Source organism: Dipteris shenzhenensis, chromosome 9 (assembly GCF_047967505.1).
Source record: "Dipteris shenzhenensis isolate YYH24624 ecotype China chromosome 9, Dip_SZ_1.0, whole genome shotgun sequence".
Classification (NCBI taxonomy): domain Eukaryota; kingdom Viridiplantae; phylum Streptophyta; class Polypodiopsida; order Gleicheniales; family Dipteridaceae; genus Dipteris; species Dipteris shenzhenensis.
In genome coordinates this window covers 2,206,736-2,225,301 of record NC_141604.1, presented here as the reverse complement: position 1 = coordinate 2,225,301, position 18,566 = coordinate 2,206,736, and the positions used below count along the sequence as shown (strand labels likewise).

Sequence of the window (18,566 nt, the reverse complement as noted above, 5' to 3'; positions counted from 1 at the left end):
TTATCCAAGGAATCATAACCATCTTTAGAGAAGCCAAAATGGTGACCTTTGGCCTTGGAGAATAAAGATGAATATCTTAGAGTGAACCTCATATTTTTGGCAAGGCTAAAGAAAGGTTATGTATACATTAAATAGACTAGTTGCTTGATTAACCCTTTTGAAGACCTTAGAGACGTCCTTCACCTTCGAAGTGCCATCAGAAACTCAGTACGAAGACCTTTGTATAAATGGATGCTGAAGTATGTGTGGGTGCATGGATTTGAATGTGAGAGCTTATGTTTATTCTATGGTCTACACCCACTGTTGCGTGCTAATGACGTGAGTGGGGATGTCGTAGTAGCTAGTTTCTACTATGCGTGATGGAGTTTATGGTTTCAATCTTATGAGTGACTATCATGATATTGAAATTGCACTGTGTATATTTTTAGAGGATGAGTTTAGGCATGTAGAGTTTATGGTTTCAACCTTATGAGTGACTATCATGAGATTGAAACTGTGCTATGGTTTCAATATTATGAGTGACTATCATGAGATTGAAACTGTACTATGTGTGTTTTCAGAGGATGAGTTAGGGCATGTTCCTAGATTCATCTAAATATATTGCCTAGAGAATCGCAGATATCTAGGTCTATTTGTGATATTTAATGGAGGTGTGGGGAGTCATGACATGAGTCAATCCATCATCATTCCAAATTGACGAGAAGTGTTGTCTTCTAGGTCCCCATCTATCAAGATTTATCTACATACATACATACATATTTGTATTTGTATTTATATTTACATTTATATTTATTTATTTATGTATACATACAATACATTCAATTAAAGATTGAGTGCCTTTTGATTTACCTATAGAATCATTCATGAGTGCACTTTTTTTTAAATATAGTACCTGATTGTCCTCCTCGGTGGCTGCTTTTACCTCACTACTTAAGTTATTTGTTGCTTCTCAATTTTGTGTGTGTGTGTGTGTGTGTGTGACATAGAGAGAGAGAGAGAGGTGATGATGATGATGATAAGGATGCATTTTTGCTTTCCTCAAACACCAAATTTGGACCAAAATGAACTTTATGTGGTGATTTAAAAAAAAACACAGATTCCAATGTCCATAAGAAGACTTATTGTTTTACATTAAATAAGGCATGAGAGGTTATGTCTAGTGTCTTGCAAAATTCTCAGTAGTGGCTTCAACTTCTTCTAGATTTTGTTGTTTCTGTTTTGGTGTGACGTTACGTTTTTCTACTATCCATAACTTCGTACCTTTTGACCTGTTTGATTTAACAAAGAATGACAATCATATCTTCCTTCGTCTTGAATTTGATGTATGCTTTTTTTTTCATCTCCCCAACCTTTCCTATCTCACCTACACGTTGTAGATCCCATTTGACTCTATAGGTACCGCTTTCCAACTTTGCTACCAATTGTAGGTCATCATTTTTCTCATTGTAACAATCTTCAAGGGGAAGAGAGAGAGAGAGAGAGAGGTCTTGCCAACATGTAGAAATTATAGGAATGACAAGTTGGGTCCTAGAATTTGGAAAGTGAGAAAATTTCTTGATGGATTTTTTAGGTGGGCATTGTACTTCTGGTGGATGCACTTTTCTTGGGAGCTCAACAAGTCGGACAATCTTTAAGACACTGATAAAAAATTATGTCCCAAAATGTATGTTTTAATTTAGGGACCAAGCGGTTTGATTTAAATTACGATGCATTGCGCCTTAGTAAAAGACTCTTGATACTTTAGGTAGTGTATGAAATCAATTAAAAACTTTGAAATTTGATAAATGTGAACGTTTGAGATTTTTTACATCATCGCTTATGCTTCAATGGTTGCTTTTTGCTTTTGCATAGCACGTCTCAAGTGAATGAAATTTACTTGCTGTAAGATTTGAAAGATTATCAAGGGAATTGAAGGCATCAACATTTGTTGCAACATACAATAAGACCTCTTAATATCTAATGCGCACACATTTCATAACCACAACCAAGATTTCACCAATCTCTTGCATAAGATTGATATTTCTTATATGAAGAAAGATGCATTTACAAGCATGTCCTCGTAACCATCTGAAGTTCAACATATTGTGTATTTCCTCCTAGTGGTACACATGTGGAAATTCGAAAGTGTAAGAAAAAATCATTCCACCGTGAATGAGAAATTGAGTAAATCTTGAGAATCCCATTTTCTTTTAACAATGCTTTGTTTTGGTTGTCTCATCCCTCGAAGATTAAAGAATTGCCTTTTTAAGATAAACATATCATTTTGGAGCAAATGTTTTCGATCTTCACACGTGGAAGTTTTATCGATAAAATTTTAAAATGAAAATACAAAATAGAAGAAATTAAGAGTTGTATACATTAATTACAGAGTGCTTCGTAGTGCTACTCTTGCACAATAATGAACTTACCATTGTCTAGGTAATTTTGTAATTGAGTCACTAAAACTTTTTTTAAAACAAAGTAGCCATGGCAAAAAAATAAGTTGAGCAAATGACAATAAGCTACTTTATAAATCTCTTGAACTTCAAGATGTGTACAATGTTGGGGTATTGAGGACATAAAATTTGTTGTCCTTCCCGCATGACCTTCAACATTGTGATGCAATGTTGTTATTTGATCCTTTTTGTTTAATTTGCTTAAGGGATCCTTTATAGTGACCAAATTCAAGATAGGATGGTTAAGGAAAGGCCCTTGCAACATGCTCGGTCAATGGATTTATTGACAAGTTAATAAAACGTCACCTTGAAGTGAGTTGAGTGCAACATTGCCTATTTTGGACTCATCTTAACAATACAAGTATGAAATATATATAATTGAGCATCACCAATGGCTAGCACTCTAGGCTTTGGGGCCATCTGAGTCCCTAGGCAACAAGTCCACAAACTTGAGTTCCATTTATTGCATGTCCTTCCTCTATTAGTTACATTTTTGCCATCTAGATGAGTAGTGTTATTGAATCTCTCATGCAGGTAATCATACATGCATGTCTATGTCCCCTTAGCATGATGGGACATTAGGAAGCGTTGAATAAACATGCCTAAGGTGCTCAAGAATTAAGAATTCTACTTCTTGTTGAGCATGCTATGTTATAAAAATTAACTAGGAATGACCAAAGCCATTAGATTGGGGATGGATTTATGTGAGTCTAAAGAGAGATGGGTTGAGGATCACACCAATGCAATGGAATGTTTGTTGGCCCATCTTGCTAATGACCGCCGATATGAAAATGGAAAGGGTGTAATTTTGGCTTGAAATGCAACAATATTGAAGCATGGTTGAGTCAAGATGGACAAAATTCAAGAAAATGCAACATAGAGTAGCATGTTCCATAATGGGGAGTCAAAGACAAGAGCCACAAAATAGGCACGAGAAGGCTTGGTAAGGCTTAGAATATGGAACATAGTGTGACCTCCCAACAAGCCTCTTCTAGCCTGTGAGTGATATTGTGGTGATTGAGACAAGTTTGCGAAAGGATAGAGGAATCTTGGGAGGGATGATAGAGAACGTCACAAAATCTCAATAGCTTGCAGAGAATAGCCCTACAGATAATGAAGTAGGTAGTCTAGTGGTTGTAAAGGAACACAAGAAGGCTAGACAAGGGCTTAGGCAAGGGAAGAGATCTTGCCAAAAAAAGAAGAGAAGCTCAACTATAGTGAAACTTGATGTGTAATTGGATGAGTTAGAAATTGGAGTACATGAAAGGGAAATGGAGAAAAGTGCATGACACAAGAGCCTTTCAACACCAAAGGCAATGCAAGATTCACCAAAATATCGTCATCACCAATAATAAAAGTGAAGTTTTAGGTGTACCAAGGGTTGGAGATTGAGAATTTATTTAGTCGTGTTCAAAGCCTTTACCAAGTATGCATTATGAACATATTCAACATGAAAAACATGAGCTACCTTAACATGCTCAAAAAATAGATGAAAGCAACATGATAAGTCTTGCCTACTTAAAGGATACTTATTTGAAAACACTATGAGAGGAGAGAGAAACCTAAAGAATGAGAAAGAAAACCATGAATGAGAAAGGTCTTCAGCTGATTTCAAATGGAGCTACAAGGGGAGGCAGGAGCTCGGACTTGGAAGATAAAAACATGTGAAATGGAGGGAAACTCAATGAGACCTAGTAGGCTTCTGTACCAAAAGGTTCAACTACAAGGAGAACATGAGCATGGTTCTAGTTTGGGGACGTTTTAGGGGTGAGGATAATGAGGAGGACTGACAAGGTTAGGTCGGTTACATCAATTTTTTATTGTGAAGAGCCAATGAGATTTTTATACATTTTTTGTAAATAAACCTAATTTCTCCTAGAAATAGGGAGCCTCTACTATTATAGAGGTGGCTACATGGCTGAATCATAAAAAAATAAAAACTAATCATTGGTTGCACCTTCTATTGACATTCCAAATCAAAATCTCATCTCTAAGATCTTATTCTTAAAAAAATGAATGAAACCAAAATCCATAGATTAATGCATAATAAGATCTAAATTTGATTATAGTTCTGGTTTCCATGAATAGTACCTTATTCTATAGAATACACAAAGATTTAAAGACAAAATCAAATACAAACAAAAAAAAGGTCATACCTCCATGTAATACCGATTGAGTGTTCTCTTTCAAGGATGAAAATGGTTATTCACCAATGAATCATACTTTTCTTGCATTCATCAAGGTAAAAAGGCACCACAACCCTAATCTTTGACAAAGACTAATGAATCTAGAATAGATGAAGACAATAGCTTGGGAAAAAAGAGAAACGTATGCATAAAGAATGCATATAAGCTTTTGTTGAAAAACACAATGAGAGAACATGCAGAATGAGAAAGAAAAACCATGGGTGAGAAAGATTTTTGAGCTGATTTCAAATCAGCCTGGAAGAGGAAGTGGGAGCTTGCACTTGGTAGCGGTGGAAGATGAAAATGTGTGAAATAGAGGGAAACTCTGTGAGACCTAGCGAGATTCAAAGTTCTGAACAAAAGGTTTAACTAGATGGAAAACATGAAGATGGTTCTAGTTTGGGGATGGTTGGCGGTGAGGAAAATGAGGAGGACTATCAAGGTTAGGTTAGGACTATCAAAGAAATTTTTATTATGAAGAGCCAATGATAACTTTTATCGTTTTTTTGTAAATAAACCTAATTTGTCCTAGAATTAGGGAGCCTCTGTTATTATAAAGGTGTCCACGTTGAAAAATCACATTGAAAGGTTCCATTTTCCCTTATCTAGCCCTCTAGCATTTTAATAGTTCTCTATAGGGCCCCTTTTTTATGTCAAAATGTTTGTAATGTTTGTTGATTTGGATGAATTTTGGTTCTTCTTATGAACCCACATTGCTTTCAAGGACTGCTTGCTCTTTTGTGTTTTGGCCATATAGCTAATTGGTTGATTTGACAAGATGACTCTTCTTGGACTACCATTTGTCCCTCTTGATATTCTATGAAACCCTTTGGGAAGGCCATCTTTGTCTCTTTGTCTTACACTGACATTGCTTTTGCTACCCTCATTGCGTCAAATAGTGACTATTGGCACAATGGTAATTGTGAGAAGCTTATCTTCAATGTCCGAGGCATACACCTCTTCTACTTCCAAGCAATCATACTTGCATCCATCTGGATGATGTTCTTTTCCATCGGTATTTGCGCCATCAATATTCAAACATCTTGACGATTGTGCATGGAATGGTGTCATATCCCCAACTTCCAACACCTTGTCTCCTCTCAATCATGGTCTTCATAATAGCACTGAGGATTCCTACTCATTCTCCATCTTAACCATGAGAACTTGACCATGAAGTATACTTCGCTAGTCTCTATGCAAATAAGTCCCTGAGCATACCCTTCAGCATTACCTACCTCTGGACTACCATGCAAATTTTGAAAGGATATGGCTTCAAGTTTTTCAATTGGAGATGCTTTTGGACTTCCTCAAAGATGATGTTTACTCTAGAGCCTCCATTTGTCATGTGATTTTGAATTTTGATGATGATCATGGATACCTCTTCATCCCAAATACTTGTTTAAGTCACATCCACCCTTGTGCTCAATGGCTCTGCTATATGTCGTTCATTAATGAGGGATTTGGAAAGAACTTTGCACACTAGAGATTGAGTTCTAGAAGTTTCCCAATAGATATCATCACGTTCAATTCCTAGAATTTCTCTCAACCTGCATTGATTTATTTTGCACCACCAGAATGCCTTTTGCATTTTCTCCACTCCCAGATTCATTCTTTCATTTGTTTCGTTTGATTACACTTTGGCTCATTGGTCGTTTGAGGAATTGGTGGCATCCTTGGCTCATTCGGCTTTTTTGACTAGAACTTTTCTTGTGACTACTTTCCCTTCTAGTTTTGCGACGACCACTCTCATAGTTGGTATTTGCTCATCTTGGTTGCTTTTTTTTTGTAGCATGTTTAATTGCTTGTTTCACGATCGACATTCACTTTTGCGGTGATCTTCATTGTTGCAGAAGTAACATGTCGTGTGGTATATTTTAGTCTTTCTCCTTGCTAGGGACTTTTACCCTCCCTTTCCACTTGATCGACCTCTGTGGTTTGTTTGTACTTATTGAACTAGCACTCTTTGGTTGTGTGGCCCAAGTGATTGAAAATATATGACCATCCACCTATGGCACCATACTTCACCTTTTTTGGGAGCATCTCGTATCCCCATTTCTTTCAGAACCTTTTGTAGCTCCTGTTTTGCGATCTTGGTGTCTTTTTTGACTACTGGATTGTCTTCCTTCGCTTATTGTCGGCCTCACAAATCTTGATTATAGATATTTTGTGCAACAATTTATCGTACGTCTTTGCTAGATAGGTTATCTCCATGTTAGGTAACTCTATGCCATTTGTAGAGACCACTCAATAGCCAGGATCACAACACCATTTTGTCTTCCACATTGTTTACTTTGTTGGTAGCATGTGTCTCCGCTGCAAGGTGACATGTGCATAGGTCATCCAAATATCCGCCTATGTGAAATCACAGGCTTTTGTCCTGTCCATGCTTCATAAGGATTAGCTATCTTCAGTACAAGTGTGGGTCCTCTCTGAGCACATAGGATTGCATCCAACCAAAACTTTAGGGCAAAGACATCTGGTAAGTTCCATCAACCTCCGATTCTTTTACTTTCCAGCTCCATTTTGCAGAGTGTATGGCATTGTGCACTGATGTATAATGCCTTGACCTCCTTAAAAAAGGGATGAGTTCACAACTCCATTGTCTTGTGCATTCCATTGTCATGCTTTTGGCCTGTCCATGCTTCATAAGGATCAATTGTCTTCAATGCAAGTGTGGGGAGCACATAGGATTGCATCCAACCAAAACTTGTAGGGCAAAGAATTACCGTTAAGCATGCATTTGGTAATTTCCATCAACGTTTGATTCTTTTACTCTCCAACTCCATTTTGTTGCGGAGTGTATGGCATTGTCCACTGACGTATAATGCCTCAGCTTCCTAAAAAAGGAATGAATTCACAGACAATGGAATGCTCGACACAAATCATACAAATATCTTTCTATTACTATATCCCCCTGGGATTTGGAAGTACAATTAGCTTTTCAATCAAACTCAAATCTCCCACTACTTTGCATTAGGAACAAGAATGGCTGTAACTACCACTTGTCCACTCCCTTATATACAAACCCTTCTAACAAGGCATGGTGAGGGTTGTGGTACCTCTCTAACTTAATAGATGTAAGAAAAGTGCAATTCAATGGTGGACTACTATTTTCATCCTTGAAAGAGAACACTCAATTAGTATTACATGGAGGTATGACCTTTTTCTAATTTGTATTTGATTTTACCATTAAATCTTTATGTCATGAAAACCAAAAATAAATCAAGATTTAGATCTTCTTGTGCACTTATCTTATGAATTTCTGTTCCATTCTATTAGAATAATATTTCAAGTTTCATTAGCTTGGTTATGTGCATAGGAAGTGTAACCAATGATTAGTGTTTGTCTTACCATGAGCTAAAATAATAATTTTGCTTTGTTTTAGGGTCTTACATTTTTTACAAGGTTGAGACAAATATGGAGGATTCATAAAAATCAAGAGTACGATGCTACATTAAAAGCCATTTGATATGATTTCGTCAGATGTAGAAAACAATATGCTTTAAAAGCCTATAATATCAAGATATAGTGCCTTTCTCCAAGTTTGATGAGTTAAAGCTCCAAGACTTTCCTCTTTTAATTGTCAATTTTCTTATTTAGAGCTATAAATTCAATTTATTTCAATATTTTAAGTAGTTTGAAATGATGCTTAAATATAAGTTATAAAGTAGCTTTTGATTTTAGTTTAAGCATACTATTTCTTTAATCAATTTTTGAAAGATAGCTATCAATAAAGTATTTCTTTAAGTATACTATTTCTTTAATTCATTGTTGGAAGATGATCATCTATTTTCTTGTTTGGACCTATGAATCCAATTCATTTCAATAGTTTAAGTAGTATGAAATAATGTATAAATAAAAGTTATAAAGTAGCTTGTGATTTTAGTTTAAACATTTGATTTCTTTAATCAATTTTGAAAGATAGATATCAAGATAGTATCTTAGTTTATGCATAGTATTTCTTTATTCAAAATTTTGAAGATAGATAACAAGATTTGCATTTATTAAATTCATGTGGTTATTCTGTTATCCTTGATTCTTGAATGTAGATTTGTATAGAGATCGGAAGAGCTTTGTTGAGATCCACCGACTTCTTATACTTTGATCTCCTTTTTAATCTCTATCTTTATTAGGAACTGTATCGAATTATTTACACCAAACTTTTAAAATTTATATGAGATCAAAAAAATATTTTGTTCTTTGTCTTAGAAGTAGTGAGTATTGAATTTTAGTATTTTTTCTTTACTTACTTAGTTATAGTAGATTATCTGAAGAAGCAATAGTTTTGCTAAGGGAAAATTGGTATTTTTTTTCGATGATTTTTAGGCCTTTGCTTTTTTTTTAAATTTGGGAATAGGTAAGATGGAATTGAAAAATGAGTATTGAAGTAAATGATTGAGGAATGGAGCCCCCTAGTATACATTCATCAGTCAGAATGTAATTCACTACATGGGGCTACTATAATATTAAGAAAAAGAATTCAAAGAATGTATCAAAACATTGGAATGGGAGAATTCTAGACTTTGAGATGAATTTTAGGGGCAAAATAGTAAACAGGATCTACGTTTGGCACTTCTTCACATGGAAGGGTATTTATGTTCAATGGAGACCTTCCATATCAGAGACCCAATGGGTTCCTCTCATTCCCATGCTAAGTGGAATTTGTAGGAGGAGGCAATTCCATGGTGCGGGGATCTTTGCCTTCCCTTGATTAGAAATGTCATTTGTGGTAGCTCATATACTAAAGTAACAGCTGCCCTTGATTGGATCTTAAACCATTCACGTATGATTGATCGACATCCTTTGTGCATGAGGAGATCATCATTGAATATGAACCTCAAACAATTAAGAATTTTGTTTGAGAACCTTTCGAGTCTGTTACCCACCACTACATTCAAGGAGTAGCCATTCGAGTTGATTAATGGAATAGGAGTGAGACTAGGACGCACATAATGAAGCCTTTTTTTAATATACATGTAACATACCAATATTAAAAAAAGAAATTTTGATAAATCTAAAAAATTAAAAAATTCTTATCTTAAAAGAATTTTTACTCAATTTAAGATACGCACACGCACACACATAAATGTATTATATATATATATATGTGTGTGTGTGTATGTATGTATATATATATGTGTGTGTGTGTGTGTATGTATGTATGTATGTATACATGTATATACATACATGTATGTATGTATATATATATACATGTGTGTGTGTGTGTGGTATATATCGATGCTTATATCAACAAAATAGGGGTTTTGAGTTCTAGGCATTTAGGATTTGTTCACTTTTCACTATTAACCTTCTTGCCACTATCCTTGTCACGCTAGTCCTCAACATCTGCTAATCTATTGACGTATTTCACACCACTTGAGATATCCCTAATCTATTGCCCTAGTTTACACTATTGCCTTCCTACTAGATGATGGATTACTCTAGAGTAACATTTGAAGCTTGGACATCATCAATCAACTCCATAGCTGTGAGTGACCAAATATACCCAGTCTTTTGCAAGTCAATCGAAGTAGAGAAAACTTTGAGATCCTTCCTACATAGAGTAGGATCCAAAGCTTAGATGTCATCAATTGACTCATAGCTTTCAGAGACCAAATATACAAAGTCTTTTGCAAGTCAATCAAAGTAGATGATACTTTGATTTGCTTCCTCCCTATTGATCATCCCTCCCTCCAATTCTTTAATAGGCTAGCGGGGCTAGCCAATACATCCAATTATCAAACTATATTCAACAATGGTCTCTATAGATCCTAGTCAAAACTTTAAGAAGGTTATTGGTAGGGTCAAAAATATACCTTCATCTCTATTAAAGGTGGAGTCTGCACCCCTCGATCCATTGTCTCTCTATGGTGGATAGAGAGAGGTAAAACCCTCACTATAGTCACACTATCCTCACAATTTGAGGAGGATCCATGAGTATCTTGATAGAGCATCATCGATAAATACTTCACATGCTTGCAACCTAGAAATCGAGCCAATAGGACAAACTATGGATGTTCAATATAGAGGATTGAGAGTCAATTCATCCATTAAGTATACCTAATCCATGTTCAACTTTCATCATCCTCTTATGCTATTATTGTAGCACAGATGCAACACTTGGTGTTATTTGACCCCATTCCAATAGATGGTGAACAATATCTCACCTTGCTAGTTGTTTTGGAGGCTACTAGCCTCTAAGAGGATGAGGCCCTCTGTCAAATGAGCAACAATGTATTGATGGATCTCATTGACATTGGAATCAAAGTCAGTGATCCAAGGTATATGACATTGCATGATTTAAGGACACTAGCCTCAAATACATGGACACAATCTTGGCTACTCACAATAAGCAACTGAATTTGTCATTACAAAGTAGCAAATGTTTGAAGAGGAGTTCCAGGCATTCTTATCTTCTCTATTCAATCCAAGATCAAAGGAAGCTCGCACCTCAATGTAAGGTAGTTGAGATCCACTAGGGAAGATTATTGCCCTTGATGCACTAAACAACATCATCAGAGATGAAGCTAAAATGGTATACACTTGACAATCGAATCTAATATTTCATAGCTTCATTGCACATGCCAGTATACTTAAGATTTGCTATAAGATTTTATTGTTCTTATATTTTGAAGTTTCTTTAAACCCATGCATTGCAAGAGGTTGCAATATGCACCTCCATCAATTTCATGTAAAAATGCCTCTAGACCCCTTAATTGTTTTATTGCATCATCATGGGTCCTGTTGATCAAACCCAATTGAAAATTTGAACAAATTTTGTTTGAATGCATCAAAACCCTAATTAAGGTTATAATTATTGAAAACTCTATTTTAATATACTTTGAGGAGTGGAGTCATAGAGATGATAGGAACCACATGATCCAATTTCATGAAAAACAAAATGCCTTTAAACCTTTCATTTATTACGATGGATCTACAGGCCGCTCTTTCTTCTAGCTCCAAGTTATATGCATCAGTGATAAACAAAAAAACAAGCTTCTCAATACCACAAAGGTGTACCCTCATGAAGGGAATAGCCAAGATTGGTTTCCAAGGCTTATTCTTTTCTATAATGTCCCAATTTTGTGGCTTGGTTTAGTCAATATACCAAAGTCTACCAAGCCTTTATGTCCTTACCTTTTCTTTCTTTTGCTCTTTCTACCATGCACAATGGATAAGGGTCCTTTACATTTGCTCCATGTGAAACATGTAATACATTTAATAGTTTTCAATTGAGCAACTAGATGCCACTTTAATTGGTAGGATCCATAGCCTTCAACATCAAGTAGCTCGCAATGTTATGTCTATTTATTGCATTAGGAATATCTATTTGGTCAAAGAGCCACTTCAAAACTTCACATGATTCTTTAGGGACCTTAAAAAAATATGATAGATTACTTTCCAGTAGGTCTTAAATTATATTCAATTCTACAAGTATAAAAACAAAATAAATGTTACCTCAAATATAGCTAGCCACCTTTGCATGTTGAATTCCCAACAAAAAGGGGTACTTTCAGATCATTATTTTAGGTTTTTTGACCGTCAAATACCATTGGAACTGCTTGCAACCGTTCATTCCCTATTGTGGTACTTGCAAGACAACATTACATGGGGTGACTCGGTTGCCTATATTGGAGGAACTACAAGATGAAAATGAAGTGGCTGATTTGGCCAGTTTTATCAAGGATCAAGTAGCCAAAATTGTTGTTGAAAAGGGAAATCCTCCATCAACACACATACACTTTTAGAGAAGCTCATATGAATAAATCAACACCATTGGTAGCGGGTTAATTCAATTTTTTTGAATCAAGTCCAATTGGGGCCACTCCAAATCTTCTATAAGCTTTTACTTTCTATTTCAAAAGTGAACATATACAACATTATAGACTAGGATTGAATTGTGCTAGCCACACTTAGAGATATCTCTCTTCAACAAATGTGATAATTGTAAAAAATAAAGCCAAAGCAACAAGGACGTACCAAAGACTACCATATAAAGAAAGGAGCCGACTAACCATAGTCCTTCAAGATCTTAAAAAATCAAAATGTTTCCAAAGACTACCATATAAAGAAAGGAGCCAACTAACCATAGTCCTTCAAGATCTTAAAAATCAAGATGTTTCCAATAAAAGTCCCCACTATAAGATTGTACTAACAAAAAAACTTATTCTCATTGTAGAGAAGTAGTTTTAATTTTGGAGGCTATACACCACCTCTTTCTTGCAAATCCTGCACGTTTATTGACATTTATTGACTTTGGATTTCATCGATTGATTAGGCCTAAGCAATTCCTAATATTTAATATATCCTTGTTTCCCAATATTTTTTGGTGATGTTTTATGGTAAGGCTTACCCACCCATAGAAATTTGTCATTTGGTACCTTACTCTTCCATTTGGAATGTTTTGTTCCTCAGTCTATTAAATCTTCTTCTATATATTTTGGAGTGACTGCTTCTCTAACTAAAATGTTACTTTCATGCTTTCTAAGTCAATACTTTGCTAATATTCATCCTAAAATTTTCACCTTATATTAGGCTCTTTCATTTTGGCATGGTTTGTCAACATCAAATGAACTTGTTGTGAGAGGTAACTTCTTTGCAACGTAGACCTTTCTTGATTACTTACTCTTTACTTGATATGGTACCCATCGTGCTCGGAATAGTTCTCACTTATTAACATTTGATGCCTTCATTTTTCTACTAATTCCTGTATACTCTAGAAATACCTACTTGGTTACCGCATAAATTCCACTCTTATTCAATTGTGTTCTTTGCTATCCTCAAGTGTCATGGCCAAATTATCACATGGCAGCTCACCTAGATCTTTTATTAGAAATTACGATGTTAACTTGGCTTTAACATTAACAAGGAAATATCCACAAAATACATAGATGTTAAGTACTAAAATATCCTCCTAGTTTGAAGGATGTAGAGAGAAGGCTCTATGTGGAAACCATGTTGTTGTTAAAATGCATCAATCTTGGCATTCCATTGCCTAGGAACCTGCCTTAAACCATAGAGAGATTTTGTCAATCTACATTTTCTGTGACGTTGTCTTGTGTTAGATATGCTCAATGCCCCACCCTCTTGGTAACCATGAGTGGTCCAAGGTGCTCAAGTTGTAAGGCCCCCATATGAGGAGAAGCCATGTGTGAGCTTGGGACACTGGATGGATCCTGACTTGCATGTCAGATGAGGTCTATCAATGAGATTGTTGATGGTAGAAAGGTGATCTATGTGAGTCTAGCCTATGGGCTAGGCAGGGTAGGTAAGCTGGTAGCACAACGAGGCACATTGTCTTGATTGTGTGGGAGCCCCTTACTCTTGCTGGGGCCTCTGGGGGCCAGCTAGCCCCTAGCTGGGGGGTCCCACGGGGGCAAGTGGCCCCGGTGGGGGTTCGAGGGCGAGAGCCCTCGAGGCGACGGTATAGGAAATATTCCCTGAATATTCCATGGACGACTAGTCGTTTCTACCGACTAGGTTGATTGGTTGGCTCCACCGACTAGGTTGACTAGTTGGTTCCACTGACTATGTTGATCCGACTACCGCCCTCATAGCTATAAAGAGGCGACCTTCCCAATCCATTGTACCAGATCAGATCTTCCAGCAGAGATCTGCTAGCTAGTAGCTCTTCACCTAGTATCTGTCTAGATTGCCATCTAAGCTCCACTGTGGGAGCGCACGGGTGGTTGTACTACATCAATATTGAAGGAAAATTTTGTTTATCTCTAGTTTGCTGTGTACTCTCTATTCTTTGTTCAGTTTCTGTTCCGCTACGCTGTGTAATTTAACATCTTGGAGCTGCTCCTTAGGTTGATGCGTGTAAATCACATCATTTGGATACCCATTGAGAAAGGTCTTTCTTAGATCCTATTGATGGTGAATTGAAAATGGGTTGCTATGGCAATATTAGTTCTCACTTTTGTCATTTTAGCTATAAGAGCAAAAGTCTCCTCATAGTTTGTACAATAGTTTTGAGAGTAACCCTTTGCAACAAGCGTAGCTTTATACCTTGTATGCTGAACATCTATAGAAGGATTGACTTTGTAAACCCATTTAGAACTTATGCATAGTCTTCCTAGAGGCAATTCCTCAAGTTTCCATTTATGGTTGTCCATGATTGCTTGGTATTCCTTATCCATGGCTGCCCACCATTTGACATCGTTACGACTTCTTGGGATGTGGAAGATTCATGGACCTCGTGACATTTTCCATACAAGCATAATAGCTTGTATAAGCCAACATGTCATGTACCTTTCTTCCTTGGGTTGATATTTTGATTTGTGCAGAAGAACTCTCTATGAAGTCTATATTAAGAACAACTGTTTGCATATAGCATTCCCTTTTTTAGGGATGATGTAATCATGGAATTTGTTGGAAAATCCTGTTGTGTGACTGTATAGTATTCCTTGCTAGTGGAGTGCCATTTGGCTCACTTCTAAAAAGTAGGTGGTTACCATTATGGGATTTTTACATAGTTAATATAGGGTTTTCAAGCTCTCCCATAACTTGTATGCTTTTCTCTCATCACTATATCTAGTGAGAAGACAATTTTGAGACTTGGCATCTAGCTTCAATCTCAAAGGAATCTCAATTAATATCATGAGATGAGGATAAGTAATACAACCAAATCATGAGAAGTTTGGGGCTTTTAACCTAAAAGCACCTCCCTCAAGCGCAATTTTTTGTAAAATGATAGTAAGAGAACTATTCATGAAATATACTACAACATTACATGCTTTTGCCCAGTAGTAGTGTGGGAGATGCTTCCCTTCCTTCATCCATTGGGTTCTTTCTAAAATTAATTTTGTTTTTCCTCTTAGACACAACATTTTGCTAGCTTATGTATTTGCATCTAAATTCTCTTCTAATCCCATGTTGCTTGTAAAAATTGTTGAACGTGTGTGACTTGTACTCACCACTATTATCACATCTTAAGGCCTTGCTCTACATGGCTGTCTACTTTTCCACAAGGGCTTTGAAAAATTGAAAGTATTACATTTTCCTTACAAAGAGTTCTAGAGAAATCATTAGTAAATGTTATATATTACCATTCCTACCAAATGACTAATGTGAAGCTTTGCCCCAAATTTCTATATGCACTAATCTGTATGCCATTCCTACTAAATACATGTTGTGAAGCTTTGCCCCAAATATCTAGATTCTATATGCACTAATTGTAGGACATCTATAGTCCAACATTTAGAAGTTGGAAAAGGACATCGATGTTGTTTTCACTTATACTATGACTCACACATTTGACATGGATCCTACAAAAAAGAGGTAGTCCTGTGACATAGTTAAGTCTCATAGAAGCAAGATAGTTATAATTTAAATGCCCAATATTTTGTGCCATAAGATGCTAATAGTGTGAATGCTATCCCGAGCTACATTGTTTGCTTGGTGAATATGTGTAGGCATTCTAAATAGTATTCTCACCTTAATGCCTCTAGCAAAAAGCTTATCCTCTCCTATACACCTCTTTTATTGGATAAGACAATCATATTCATTGTACATCATCTCTCCAACTAACAACAAATCCTTGGTAAGATTTAGAACATGTAAAACACCATTGATGACTTTTTCATGGCCCTGTCTACTTTGGATGGGAATTGAGCATTTAGCTTGATGCCCATTTGCAATGAGTACATGTTTTTTAGGATCGTTATGTGGTCGCAAAGATGAGAACCACTCTTCATGAGATATCATATGAGTTGTAGCTCCAAAGTCAACCAACCTCTCAAACTGATCACTGTCATCTCCTACAAGGTCTCCTTATATGGAGATAAATATCCCATAGGGAGTTGAGCTACTTTGACCCTTATGTAACATATAATGCCGAGATTGTCTAAAACATTGGCCAAAATAGTCCAAGCTGTTACAAGACTTGTGCTATCTTTGACAATGGGAATTATCCATGCTTGATGTTCACTTTGATCATGTAAAGAGCTTGAGTTGGTTTTTCATCCCACTCAACTTCAACGTCAAATCTAGTCTCCATCTTGAAGTTCTACATGCCAAAATTATTGTGACCCAACCTATAAGGCTTAAGGCATTTCCAACTAGTTTTTCGAATATTAGATTGCATTTAGTAATCCGCTTAGTGGATGAAGTGGAGTTAGTAGGTATTATCAATAGTCAATAAATGTTCATTGAAATGTTTTCATGAAGCTGCCAAAGTGTTTTCATTGAAATGTTTTCATGAAGTTGCCAAAGGGTTTTCATTGAAATGTTTTCATGAAGCTGCCAAAGGGCTTTGCAAGTTTTTAGTGAAATAGTACATATTTTATGTCACATAGTCTTTTGTTCAATTGAATCCATCCACACTTTTACTTAGGATGATTTAGAGATCCTTGGGGGGGTTTAAGAAGGAGATCATGGAAAGGGTAAAAGGATGAGGGAAACCTTGGAATTGAAATTAAACACTTTTTGCCTTTATAATCATGGAGATATGGATTGAGAAATGCAAAACAAGTTACACTTAAATGTGAGGATTTTGAAACTAGACGTTGATACCTTTTGCTATATTCATGAACTTAATATGGGTGATTGATGATTCATTTATATGGAGTAATGGCAAACCTTACATAAGTTACACCTATGCTAGTGCTAGGAAATTTTAGAGAATTAGATTGTTTTCAAAAACATCAAATGATAAGACAACATGATGATAGCTTTAAAAAACATTGAATGATAATAGAACATGTATATAGTTTTTTATTTGATTTCTTCTTAGACATTAAAGGGCCGGATCCCCCCTTGAGCTAGTACTATGCACCATTCAAAGAGGGGGAAGGGATTGGAAAAGCAACTAGTCCCCACACTAATAGAGATTGAAACGATTAACCTCTATGTACCCATTAGATATGTACTCACTATGTACCCACCAGATATGCTTTATTGCCCATTAAATATTCTTAAAGATTAGACATGTTTTACCATAGAAAAACATCCATTTTCAACAAGGGAAAGATGATGAGAGAGGGTCATGCCATGGTCAAGATATTATGAACAAAACTTTAGTTGGATCTAAGGTTACAAAACAAAGGGGAAATTCATTCAATTGGCCTTGTGTTAATCCTTAGTTGAAATCTTGCCCATTCTCTAAACTAACTTTGGGTCCCCTACACATACATGGCAAGAGAAAAAAAATGTGAGACAGGCAATGAGGAATGGATCTCAAAGCTCGAGAACTCTAAGTGTTTCCCAAAACCGATTGTATTTCCTAGGGTGTGCATGTGTGTGTGTGACACACACACACACACACGCACACACACACACACACACACACACACACACACACACATAGAGAGAGAGAGAGAGAGAGGGGGGGGAGAAAATCTCCTCTTAAACCACGTGCATTCATGCCCTCTTGTTTGTATAATGATCGAGCGAAAAAGGAAAGGACGCAAGGTCGAAAGCTAAACAAAAAAACGACCAAAAGCTAAACAATTAATCCCACTTCTTCTTCAAAATTGCATGCACCACCACATCTTCACAAAATCAATTCAAAATTTACTCTAGGAATATATGCAACATGAAAGAAAGATCATATGAAAATCTAAGTGCTAGATTTGAAGGTTGTGACCCAAGTTAGAGAGCTGAGGTGTATTAAAACCCAGGTGAGCAAAGCGGGGTCTTCTTCCCCAATCGATATAAGTCGGGTTTTCTTGTTCTGTAAGTACATCTATAAGTATTCACACATAATAGTTATCACTCTAGCTGGAGCAGCAGCAGTTATCAGCTATCTACGCCGTTGCTCCACCCCAGGAGCTCAGCCCAATTCGTTCCTTGCTTTGCACATCACCCGCAGCGCAATCACTCCTCCAAGGTATTTTCCTTTCCTTCTCCCTTTCATCAGGAGCTCCAGGTTTTTGCCCTTGACAGACGAAATCGTAAAATTATTGTTTTTCCGGAGCGCCTATCAAATGCATGGAGATGCCAA

General features: G+C 36.4%; 2 protein-coding genes across 5 annotated transcripts in view; both read left to right on the top strand.

Moving 5' to 3' along the window:
* LOC147898065 (Rhodanese/Cell cycle control phosphatase superfamily protein) overlaps nucleotides 1-1,773 on the top strand; it is a 57,493-nt gene extending 55,720 nt beyond the window's left edge. Inside the window, exon 10 of the mRNA XM_087379621.1 lies at nucleotides 1,571-1,773. Coding sequence (XP_087235747.1) covers nucleotides 1,571-1,642 — 72 coding nt within the window. The 3' untranslated portion in view covers nucleotides 1,643-1,773. The remainder of the gene's footprint in view (nucleotides 1-1,570) is intronic.
* Nucleotides 1,774-18,265: 16,492 nt separating this feature from the next.
* LOC147898064 (uncharacterized) overlaps nucleotides 18,266-18,566 on the top strand; it is a 33,507-nt gene continuing 33,206 nt past the window's right edge. For all 4 annotated transcript variants that reach the window (XR_015541483.1, XR_015541484.1, XR_015541485.1 and 1 more), the window contains exon 1: nucleotides 18,266-18,452. The gene's annotated coding sequence lies outside the window, so the exon portion shown is untranslated. The remainder of the gene's footprint in view (nucleotides 18,453-18,566) is intronic.